The sequence below is a fragment of the Poecilia mexicana genome, unplaced genomic scaffold (assembly GCF_051168715.1).
Source record: "Poecilia mexicana isolate PSO_F unplaced genomic scaffold, ASM5116871v1 scaffold_2, whole genome shotgun sequence".
NCBI classification, from domain to species: Eukaryota; Metazoa; Chordata; class Actinopteri; order Cyprinodontiformes; family Poeciliidae; genus Poecilia; species Poecilia mexicana.
The window spans coordinates 11,304,869-11,316,895 of NW_028263371.1; the positions used below are offsets into that span (position 1 = coordinate 11,304,869).

Sequence of the window (12,027 nt, forward strand, 5' to 3'; positions counted from 1 at the left end):
CATTTTTGTTTTGGTGAAGGAAACGTTGACAACAAGCAAACATGAAGAAATGATTTTGATTAAAACACATACGCATAAAAAGACTTCTTAAGACAGTTGTTGTTTTGCATATAAAATGTCCTTTAAAGTCTAAAAGGTTTAATGAAAAGTAACTTAGAACTTAAATTGAACACAAGAGGAAATATAGTTTTTTTTTATTACAATTAAATTACAAACCAAGTATAAAACTAAATAAATACAGTTCAGAAGATAAATAGGTGACTTATTTTGGTTTGATTCCATTTTGTTTTATTATATAAAATGTAAATTAATTCTTAGATATGGGGTTTTAGATACAGCTTGAACATAACATCACGGCTCCACAATAAGGTGGTTAGAATTTTATTTTACTTTTATTTTTCTTTAAAAAAAATAAATAAATAAAAGGGGGAGACATGCAAACGTAATCCAGGACCTTCTTGCTGCATAAAAGTGCTACCAACTGTGCCTCTGTACAGCCCAATTTGCAAACATGAATAAAGTAAACTCGAGACAATGGTTTAGTAAATTTTAATTAATTATCTCAACTTAATTTAGCAAAAAAAAAAAAAAAAAGAAATACAAACCAAGAGTACATTGACTAAAGTAACACACACGATTTTAGATTTGAAAAATACATCATTACATTACACATGATGGGAGAAAAAAAATACAGTAAATTTTCTTCACTGATATATTTTAAACAGTGAGGTAAACAGTGAAGTAAATTTGATTTGCAATAAAAATAACAATAAATAAATGTCAATTTATTATAATCACAAAGAATAAACAAAGATATGCATAATACACTATAAAAAAATAACAATGTTGTGCCACAACTTGTCAAATAATTGTTTATATTACAGGCATGAAAAACCACACATCACACAATGGTGAGAAAGGTTAAGATATGAACTACACTTCTGGTTGGGTGCCAAAATCATCTTGCGTGGAAAATGCAATGCTGCCATCTAGGGGAAGATGGATGTATTACAGCAGAACTTTTAGCGACTTCAAAACAGAAGCGTCTCCTTGATACACTCCACACAAAATCCTCTCATTGATCCTGTGCTATTCTAAACATGTTTAACTTACACTGAAAATGTTTAACTTTGCTTATATATTTCTTTTAATTTGAACCCTGCATGTCTTTTTCATCTGAGTCTTTGGTATTCCTCGTTTTCTCCACCGATTCTCCCTCTTCAGATGGGTCATGTTTTTGATTCCTCGGCTCAATCTCAGCTCCATCACCTTGCCCAGGTCTTTCGTCTCCTTTCTCTATGATTTTCTCTCCGTCACTTTCTTTGCCTTTCAGACAGTCTGAGTCCTTCAGATCAAATTTATTCCCCTCCACCACTCTTTCAGTCTCATCCTTTGTGCTTTTAGTGCTCTCGCCGTCTCCTTCTTTGGTCACATCATTATCGCCATTATCTCCCTGCTTTCCCCCATTTTCCTCTGCACCCTCCTCCTCCTCTCCCTCTGCTTCCTCCCGCTCCCACTCGGCTTCTCCTCCGACCCCGTCCTCTCTTCCCGACACTCCCTCTCCTTCTTCCTCGTCTGGTGGCAGGTGAATTTCCAGCACAGCGACCTGCAGCTCCAGCTGCTCCACTCTGGTCCTCATCTTCCGGTTGCTGGACTCCAGCTCCACCATGAGCCGGGCCAGTTTGGTCCGCAGGAGTTCCAGGTTCCTCTCCAGCCTCTCTATCTTTGTCTCGATCTTCTCAGCCTCCACCTCCTCCACCTCGGCCCTTTGCTCCAACATGCCCATCTTGATAAGGATCTGCCGGCCTTTCTCCTCCAGGTGACGCTTGGCTGCAGGAAACTCAGACAGCACGTTGGTCAGGTCCTCTTTGGAAAGGCTGAACAGGTCGGAGTGGCCGATGCTCTTGATGTTGGCAGTGCGACGGTTACCCGACTTGTTACCTTGGGGGAAGAGTTGTATTTTCTTAAGGATTTAATAGATTTAATCTAATCCTGAAGCAAACAAGACCTTAAATGTTAACATTATTAATTCAATATCCTCCAGCATTGTTTCTACAGTTGAAACCAGACATTTTACACCGAATAAAAATACACAAATACATTTATTACCTCACTCTCTGAAGTTAAATCAGACCAAACTTTACTTGTCTTAACTTAGTTAGAAATACCAAAATTATTGTTGTTTGCTTAATTCAAGAAAACTTTGCAGGCGTTGTATTGGCACCACCTACTGGTCGACTTGGGTAAAACTACCTGCCGACTAGCCAATTAAAATAGCAGTATATTTTTACTTATGCAGCTATGTATTTCTAAAGTAACATGTATCTAATCATGCTGTATATGTACTATATGTACTTCCTCTTTATTTTTTGGTTTCAAAACACCTATTTTAATGAGTCCATGTTTGATTTAGCTTCTTTTTATTTTGTTATTTTGTTTTGTTGCACTATAAAACACAGAAATATGATTTCTGTTCAAATCCATATTATAGGTTATGCATATAAAAAGCAATTTATGTAAACATGCAGAGCCTTTATCCTACCTTTGATGTTAAGGATGCTAATTTCTCCAAAGAAATTCCCCGCAGTCAGCACCGCAAACTCTGTAACGCCGTCATCTGCTACAACTGCGAGCTTCCCCTCCTTGATGATGTACATTTCGTGGCCCACGTCTCCCTTCCTGCAGACATACTCTCCTGGGCTGAACACCTGCAACACAAAAAGGCACAGGACACCAAGTATTTAATGCGGCAGTGTGCAAGGGAAACAAGTTTATGGTTATTGGTGTTGCACAAATGCTGCAAAGACTCAATTATTGTTGCTGTTGCTTTCTCAACACTTGTGGACTTCTGGCGTGTTACTGCCCCTCTGACCTGAGGTGTGAGTTTAAGAACCAGCTCCTCCAGCAGACTTTTCTCACAGCTCTGGAAGATGGTAACTTTAGAAAGAGTCGGGAGGTGGACGCTGACGGCGATCTCTGTCCTCATGTGCAACGGCAGCTGCTGCAGGATCTCGTTCTCACGCATGATCTTCTTGTTGATGTGAAGATGCTGGTACCAGTTGTCGATGCGCTGTCGAAGCTCCTTGCTAATGTGGTGGCTCCGCAGGTACGCTTTCACCTGTGGAAGATAAAATGCAAGTTTACCTTCCACACATCTAGGCAAAAAATGTTTTCAGAGAGAATTAGGACAGCTCTGTGAAAAGTATCAGACCCATTTTAGATTTCTTCTGATTGAACATTCTTTTTTGACTTACTAAACACATTTTAATATCAGACAGTCTGAATAGAGTAAAAGGGAAATTGTAGTTTTTAAATTATTATTCCTATTATATTTATTTAAGAAAACGCTGGTCCACTCTTTCCTGTAGATATTTTTAATTCAGCCACATCGAATGAGTTCCAAGCCTTCACAGCCTTATTAAGGTCATGGCATAGCATGTCAACTGGATTGAAGTCCAGACTTTGATTATGCTACTTCAAAGCCTTTAGTTTGTTTTGTTGAAGCCATTGCTAGGTGGACTTACTGTTCTACTTTGGATCATTGTCCTGCTGCATAACCCAAGTACTCCTGGAAATGTTTACCACTTTTCCATGTTTTCTCCAATTTTGGGTAATGATTCTCACTGCGGTTTGACAAAGTCGGACCATTGCCTTCTGGGTTTCTGCTCAATTCTCATTTTTCAGTGGTCCATCTGGGCTTTCTTCCATTGAATTGGATTTCTTTGGCAGAATTTGAACCAGACCAATTAGCAACCAGAAGGAGAAGTTGTGAATGATGATGTTGATTTTCTGCGCTTTTTTAAGGACAGTCTACCTGCAGTTTTAGCAATAGCAGGGAAGGAAGGGAACAAAGTTGTTCAGTCCGTGTTGGCCGCGGTTCCAAATATTAAATTAATATTTGCAGCCATCTTGTTAGCAGCCATCGGCACGTCTCTCTTTGCAGTGGAGGATGGTTGTTTCCAGTGCAGGTGATTTCCGGTAAGCTTTCATAGCGTCAAACTGGCAAATTACAAAGATCACTGCCAAACATTGGTGACTGGGTAAAATTTAAAACTTCAACAGAGTCTACGTCTACAGGAAGCAATCATTTCTTAATAGTCAAAGATCTAAACCCTCTGTTTAGACAAACGGCTGGTTTTTACATGGCTAGTTTGCTAAAACAAAAACAAAAAAATCTTAGAAAATAGTAGTACTTTACAGATTGACAGAACTTTACTTGACAAAACAAAACAAAAACAGAGGAACTCTGAAACTCACCAACTCGTGGTTGGGGAAAAAGACATTGTCTCTGTCCCTCAAGCTCGTGATGACATTCCCGACATTCCCGACAATCGACGCGAACACCAGCACGGCAATGAGCAGGTCTGCAATCATGAATAAGTACTCCTCCTCCCTGCTTGGCAGAGGGGTGTCTCCCACGGTGGTGAAAATCTGGGCTGAGAACCAGAAGCAGTAAAAGTACTGGCGCCGCATGGAGGCAAACGTCGGGTCGGTGATGTTGGGATAGACCCAGTTATCGCTTCCGAAGCCGATGTAATTTGACAGAGCGAAGTAAAGACAGGCATTCCAGTGGATCAGCACAAAGATGTAGATCATGAGCTTTGTGATGCGGAAAGTGTTCGGGTAGGAGGTTCTCGTCTCCATCCGATCCAGGGCCTCGTTGAGCCGCGGGATACGGAGAAGCCGGTTGATCCTCACCAAGGGGGTCTCAAAGCCAAAGGCAAAGTAGAGGAAGTCAGTGGGCAGCAGGGAAACTAAGTCCCACATGAAATATCTGGAGCGCAGGTAGCGCTTCCTGAGGCGAGTCAGGTCTTTGATGAGGATTCCTTGATCCAGGAAGCCTGCAGATGAGTGGAAAAGGAAGCATGAACTTGTCATATTTGCCCAGTTTTTGAAAGATGTCCACCTTGAGCACGTGGATACATGTGACGTCACTGCTGCAAATATCTGAGTGTGCTTTTCTTACAAGCCCAAACCACCAAAACTGAACTTTGCTATCTAATACTAACAATCCAAAGACAGTAAATTCAGCAGCAATCAATTTTAACAATCACTTATTTCATTTTAAAGGTGTTTTCTAAAAATGAATGGGTAATATTTGGGTTTATAATAAGTGCTTGTCACTGAATCCAATCAAGAATCAGGTATTTGGATTAAAGTCGCTTCCCATTATTTGACGCTCAAAAGGGAGCTCTGAAAAATAATTGACCAAGAGTAGCCTGCATGTTTATAAAAAGATAACATTTCTCTTTTGATAATGGTAAAGAGATATTAACATGTTGTCTATGGCAACAAAAGCAAAACTAAATCACATTGTGTTTGATTGTTTGGAGTGCCTTGTTGCATTCAAAGTCCGTTTTTATGTTTGGCTTCAGAGACCAAGAGTTGAAATCAGAAAAATTGTATTTACCAGTATGCAGAGTGACAGTCATATCAGCAGTGTACATGAGGTCTGACACATAGTCCAGCGTGAGCCACACAGGAAGGTAGTTCAGACCAATCGCTGTGAAGCAGGTCCTGATGAAACAGAAACAATAGTACTTTGTCTAATAGGACGTCAGTTCCGTTATAGTGTTGTGAATGCATGACCCTGCCATCATTTACCTTAAAATGATGATTACCCAGTTGTAAACAATCGGCACTGTCATCACTTGCAACCAGACGTAATAGAACTGTTCTGCAGGATCAATGGCCCACTCTCTCCAGCTGAGAGGAATGTGATGCGGAAGAAAGAAACAGGCAGAAAGACTTACACGACTCTACGTCGATGACTCGAAGTGTACAGTTGCAAAAGTAATCCTACCTTCTGATATTTTCCACATTACAACTGCAAAGTGGAGCATATTCCTTCAGAATGGTACGAGACGGACCAACACAAAGTGATGTTGTTGGAGGAAGAGATTACAAGTGCTCAACTGTTTTAGAGGCAGCGTTTTAAAAAGTGTGGCTTGCATTTTATATTCGACCCCTTTTAATCTAATACTCCTAATTAAAATTTAATGTAACCGTTGGCTTTAAAAAGTCATCTAATCCACTTGGGTGAGAGATTATCTGTGATCATTTCAATCCATAATCCAAAACAGGAAAGCTGTGAACCTGCCAACACATGGCTTACTTACTTCACACAAGTACTTCTTTGTTTGGCTTCCAGTTCCAGTAAAATAGAATGATGTCTGTAGTTGTAACGTGATGAAAATATACAAACATTCAAGAAAATTGGACAAAAAAAATAAAAAAATATATATATAAACCACTGATTTCTGAGAGATTTGTAAATCCAAATATATAAAAAAAAATATCTTCCTAATTTAAATAGTGATCCCTCTACAATGTTGTTGATATAACTAATCTTCCATAGCTATTCAAAAGTATTAACACAGTTTATTTCTAATTGACTGATTGCAGAAGCTTATGCTGTACCCGAGAAAATTACATTTATAGAACATGATTTATCATCAAAATGCCTTTTAGAACAGAAGATATTGTGGAGACATTTCAGTAATTTTTACTCATTCAAAAGAGATGAAACCTGAAAATACACTAAAATGTTGACAAACTTTAATTGAGATCCAAATATTTTTTATGTGAAGTCATATTACCAATTACTCACTTGAAGTTAAATTTCATGTCCCAAAAGGGCTTCTTTTTCTCTCCTTCCTCGCCTCCATCTTTGCCTTCCTCATTCATTTTTTGTCCATGATGCCTCCTGAGCAGCCCACGCCATCGGTTCGTCCTGACACTAACGTTACCTAAATCATCCATTATCGAAACTGGCTTCTTACAACTTTCACTTTCTAAGGTGCTCACAGGTGGGCGTTTTGCATCGGGCAGAAATGTTGAATGCTGACCTGGATGACAAACTACCTGCGGAGTGCCTGGCGATGCCCGTCTCTATGGCAGGAAACAACAACAGATGTCACTGGTACTCAGGGAATTCTTTCCTCCCCATAGAACACCAAGAAGGTCTTTGTCTCTTCTTTCTCAGCCACCATAGACACCGAGTGTGGCATAGAGGTAAACCTACATGTCCCAAAATATTCTGATCAGGAACTACTGCGAGCAGGTTAAAGGTGCATAACGCAGATCATTTCCTCTTCAAGAAACATTTTCTATGTGTCTAAGAAACAGGAGCTAGAGGAGTTGGCCACAATTATAACAAACTCAGTGTTTTGTAGTAATCATCACAAAGCCCTGACTTTAGTCTAATTAAAAAAAAAAAATCATTAGAGTTGAAAAGTGGCATCTGAGTAAAAACCTGTCTGTCAGGTGTTGTGGGTCAACATTCCAGCAAATTATCACTGCTTTGAGACAAGACGATTAAAATGTTTGACCCAAGTGACACATTTTAAAGGCAATTCTACAAAGTACTATAGGGAAATGCATATGAATGTCTGAAGGAAACAAAAAGTAAATCGGAAAACCTCTCTCCCTGATTATTCTGAAATTTAGTAAAGATAAACTATGCCTCTAATCCTAGCTGATCTTAAATGAAGAAAATATAGTAATCAAAATTGCCTTCATGTGGCCTCGCAGCTTTTTATTTTAGATGTTTAAGGAAGGTAAAATACCATGCAGTCATGCAAAACTATCTTCTTTTTAGCTTTGCATGACTACCGGTAATCTTTGCAAAGTTAATTGTATGCAAATATAGCTGCTAACATCTAGAAACAGAATAAAATTACCAAGTAGCGTGGCAGAGCTCTCTGTGCACTGAAAGTCTGGGATGGATGGAAATACCAGCTGCTTCAGACAGAATTGGAAGGTTTCTGCTTATGAAAAATTACAGGTATGAAAAATATGCTTATAGAGGATGTGCTAAAAAAAGGTTTTCAGAGAGAACATATGTTTGGCAAACCAGTGCCTAAAATGTTGCTCATTTGCTTCTTTTGCTCAAAAACCAAACAAACAAAAAGAACCATATTTGTTTGCCTCTAAACAAATATGGAAGCAAAAGCTGCCACCACAGTAAAAGACAAACTTTTTTATGTTTAGGTGTGAAAACTTTATGGATAATAACAATGTGCATTTTATATTGTGAATATGATATTATCATTGACTTGCTTTTTTGTTTTTTTCTTCAAAATTTCAGATTTACAAAACAATTAAAATATACAAATAAGAGCAGTGTTTTGGGACTGTAGCCATTATAAAATACAATTCATGCAACAAAAGATCAAAGGAGAGAATGAAAGGGATGCTAATTTGTGAATTAGCATAAACAAACTTTTACTTGGACAAAAAAAAATGATTAATGAACCAAAACAAACTAATGTTGGACCTCTGAACTGAGTTCATGGTTAACAATGAACATGATTAATTAACTTTATCCTGACCAAACTGAATTTAGATCAAGTTTTCGTTAAAAGCTGAACTGCAGCAACACCAGACACACCTTAAATTGCTGTGTTTGGAAGTAGCAACCCTTGTATCCTGTCTTCTGCCTTATTATTTCTGCCTTTGCATAGACACTGAGTTCTGCCTGTGCTTCAACATGTTGCCATAACATTGTTTCTTCACAGATTATGCAGGTAAGACATCAGCTTTGTTTGGGTGGAGCTCTGTAATTTTCTTCCCTGGATTGCACAAACCATTTTGATGGCTTTAGAAAAACAGTGTTGATTTCTATCACCGACATCCTCATTGGTGATGGACTGAATGTAAATAAGTAAATGTTATAGTGGCAGAATAAAGATACGGTCCCTTCTGGGGTTGCTCATGCACTAGCTAGTATAGCATCAGAGTTCCATTAATGACACTTAGAGCTGTTTGCATGAAAAGAAAATAACAACTTATAATCAGATGTGCTCATATTTACAGGTTCTACTGCATTTTAAACGTCAAAAAGAGTCCAATATCAGAACTACTGATTTCATCTGAAGGAGATATAAAGAAAACTTTCAAGTTACACCAATATCATGTTTGGACCTGTTAATAGCCAAAGTACTGGGATAATTCAAGTTTATCAATTAGAATTGGTCATCTTTTCAAGTTGTGTCTGTGAAATATTGTGACCCAAAAGCAAAGTTTTTAATAGATATATATAAAAAAATTCCCCTCTCACCCTCCGTGGGTGGTCTCTTTCATCCTCTGAGCTCGGGTCCTCTACCAGAGGCCTGGAAGCTTGAGGGTTCTGCGCAGTATCTTGGCTGTGCCTAGAACTGCACATTTCTGGACTGAGATGTCTGATGTTGTTCCTGGGATCTGTTTGAGCCACTGCTCCAGTTTGGGGGTGACTGCCCCGAGGGCCCCGATGACCACAGGCTCCACTGTGGTCTTCACCTTCCAGGCCTTCTCCAGTTCCTCTCTGAGGCCCTGGTATTTCTCCAGTTTCTCATGCTCCTTTTTCCTGATGTTGTGGTCACTTGGTATTGCTACATCCACCACAACGGCTTTCCTCTGTTCTTTATCCACCACCACAATGTCCGGTTGGTTCGACATTACCATCTTGTCTGTCTGGATCTGGAAGTCCCACAGGATCTTAGCTCGGTCATTCTCCACCACCTTTGGGGGTGTTCCCCACTTTGACCTCGGGGCTTCCAGTCCATATTCTGCACAGATGTTCCTGTACACTATGCCCGCCACTTGGTTATGTCGTTCCATGTACGCTTTCCCTGCCAGCATCTTGCACCCTGCTGTTATGTGCTGGACTGTCTCAGAGGCCTCCTTGCACAACCTACACCTTGGGTCTTGTCTGGTGTGGTAGATCTGAGCTTCTATTGCTCTGGTGTTTAGGGCCTGTTCCTGGGCGGCCAGGATGAGGGCCTCCGTGCTGTCCTTGAGTCCAGCTTTCTCCAGCCATTGGTAGGATTTCCTGATATCAGCCACTTCAGTTATTTGTCGGTGGTACATCCCATGTAGGGGCTTGTCTTCCCATGATGGTTCCTCCAGCACCTCGTCCTCTGTTCCCCATTGCCTGAGACATTCGCTGAGCACATCGTCCGTTGAGGCTTTGTCCTTGATGTATTTATGGATCTTAGATGTTTCATCCTGGACAGTGGCTCTCACACTCACTAGTCCTCTGCCTCCTTCCTTACGGCTCGTGTACAGTCTCAGGGTGCTGGATTTGGGGTGGAACCCTCCATGCATGGTTAGTAGCTTCCGAGTCTTAACATCCGTGGCCTTTATCTCTTCCATTGGCCAGCTAATTATTCCGGCAGGGTATCTGATTACTGGTAAGGCATAGCTGTTTATTGCACGGATCTTGTTCTTGCCATTGAGCTGGCTTCTCAGGACTTGCCTTATTCGTTGGAGGTATTTGGCTGTGGCTCCTTTCCTTGTGACCTCATCGAGGTTGCCATTTGCTTGTGGTATTCCCAGGTACTTGTAGCTGTGCTCTATGTCTGCTATCGTTCCCTCTGGGAGTGAGACCCCTTCTGTGCGGACGACCTTCCCTCTCTTTGTAACCATCCGGCCACACTTCTCTAGTCCGAATGACATCCCAATGTCAGTGCTGTAGATCCTGGTGGTGTGGATCAGTGAGTCGATGTCTCGCTCGCTCTTGGCGTACAGCTTGATGTCATCCATGTAGAGGAGGTGACTGATTGTGGCCCCATTCTTAAGTCGGTATCCGTAGCCAGTCTTGTTGATGATTTGGCTGAGGGGGTTCAGGCCTATGCAGAACAGCAGTGGGGACAGAGCATCTCCTTGGTATATGCCACATTTGATGGACACTTGTGCAAGCGGTTTGCAGTTGGCTTCAAGGGTGGTTTTCCACAGCCCCATCGAGTTTGCAATGAAGGCTCTTAGAGTCCTATTGATGTTGTACATCTCTAAGCATTCAATGATCCAGGTGTGTGGCATTGAGTCATAGGCTTTCTTGTAATCAATCCAAGCGGTGCACAGGTTGGTGTGTCGGGTTTTGCAGTCTCGGGCGACTGTGTGGTCTACAAGGAGTTGGTGTTTGGCTCCTCTACTATTTATGCCGATGCCCTTCTGTGCCGTGCTCATGTATTTATCCATGTGTCCGCTTATCTTAGCCGCTATGATGCCTGACATGAGCTTCCATGTTGTAGAGAGACAGGTTATTGGCCGATAGTTGGATGGGACTGAACCCTTTGAGGGATCTTTCTGGATCAGGATTGTGCGCCCTTCAGTTAACCATTCAGGGTGAGTCCCATTCTGTAGCAGCTGGTTCAGTTGAGCTGCCAGTCGCTCATGGAGGGCAGTGAGTTTCTTTAGCCAGTAGGCATGGATCATGTCAGGCCCTGGTGCCGTCCAGTTTTTCATACCCGAGACTCTTTCTTGGACATCTGCCACAGTGATGGTTACCGGGGCTTGTTCAGGGAGGTTGCTGTGGTCCTCTCGTAGAGAGGTTAGCCACTGTGCCTTGCTGTTGTGGGACGCCTCCCTTTCCCATATGCCTTTCCAGTATTGTTCAGTCTCCAGCCTTGGTGGGTCTGCTCTGTTGTTAGTACCCTGCCATTGAGAGTACACTTTAGCTGGTTGGGTGGAGAAGAGCCGGTTGATCCTCCTGGCTTCATTCTCTCTTGTGTATCTCTTTAGGCGGCTGGCCAAGGCTTGGAGCCTTTGTTTGGCAGTTTCGATTGCTTCAGGTATGGGCATCTGGCTGTACTTCTTGGGTACTGATCTTTTCATTGCACCCCTTAGGAGCTCTGACAGCTGGCTCACTTCCCTCCTTGTTATCTTGATCTTAGCCTCTAACCGTCTTTTCCATGATGGATATTGGGTCTCATGGTTGCTCTTATAGCCGAGCATTTCAAGGATCACTGATGCTGAGTTGTATATCAGCTCATTGGTTTCTGTTATGGTGTTGGTAGGGATTGTTCTCAATGCTGCATTCACATCTTCAATGAGACTTTCTGATGGTACTTCACTCAGCCGTTGTAATTGGCGTCGGGGTTGCCTGGTGTTCATTTGGGCCACGATTCTCTCTCTCAGGTCAGTTGCTGTCTCGTTCAGCTTTGATAGTTCGTTCATTACTGGGGCTGCATACCCAGTCTCGGGGTGGGGAGTAGTTAACTCCCCCCTGACCTTACCTTTGGGCTCCTCCCTTATGCCGTAGCATTT

At 41.5% G+C, this 12,027-nt stretch overlaps 1 protein-coding gene across 1 annotated transcript; it reads right to left on the reverse strand.

Annotated features, from left to right (window-relative positions):
* Nucleotides 1-59: 59 nt before the first annotated feature.
* cnga4 (cyclic nucleotide gated channel subunit alpha 4) lies at nt 60-7,505 on the reverse strand. Its single transcript, XM_015001044.2, has 7 exons — nt 6,611-7,505; nt 5,605-5,706; nt 5,411-5,517; nt 4,258-4,841; nt 2,873-3,118; nt 2,543-2,708; nt 60-1,941 (listed from the first exon to the last, which is right to left on the reverse strand). The coding sequence occupies exons 1-7, from the start codon at nt 6,760-6,762 to the stop codon at nt 1,148-1,150; spliced, it is 2,151 nt and encodes a 716-aa protein (XP_014856530.2). The 5' UTR covers nt 6,763-7,505; the 3' UTR covers nt 60-1,147.
* Between the last annotated feature and the right edge of the window lie 4,522 nt (nt 7,506-12,027).

Excerpts from the sequence above, each read along its gene's own strand:
- cnga4 (XM_015001044.2), bottom strand. The coding sequence starts at position 6,762 with ATGGATGATTTAGGTAACGTTAGTGTCAGGACGAACCGATGGCGTGGG. Across the intron at positions 5,518-5,604 it reads TGGGTAATCATCATTTTAAG|GACCTGCTTCACAGCGATTG; the intron begins GTAAATGATGGC and ends CTGTTTCATCAG. Across the intron at positions 3,119-4,257 it reads TTTTCCCCAACCACGAGTTG|GTGAAAGCGTACCTGCGGAG; the intron begins GTGAGTTTCAGA and ends TATCTTCCACAG.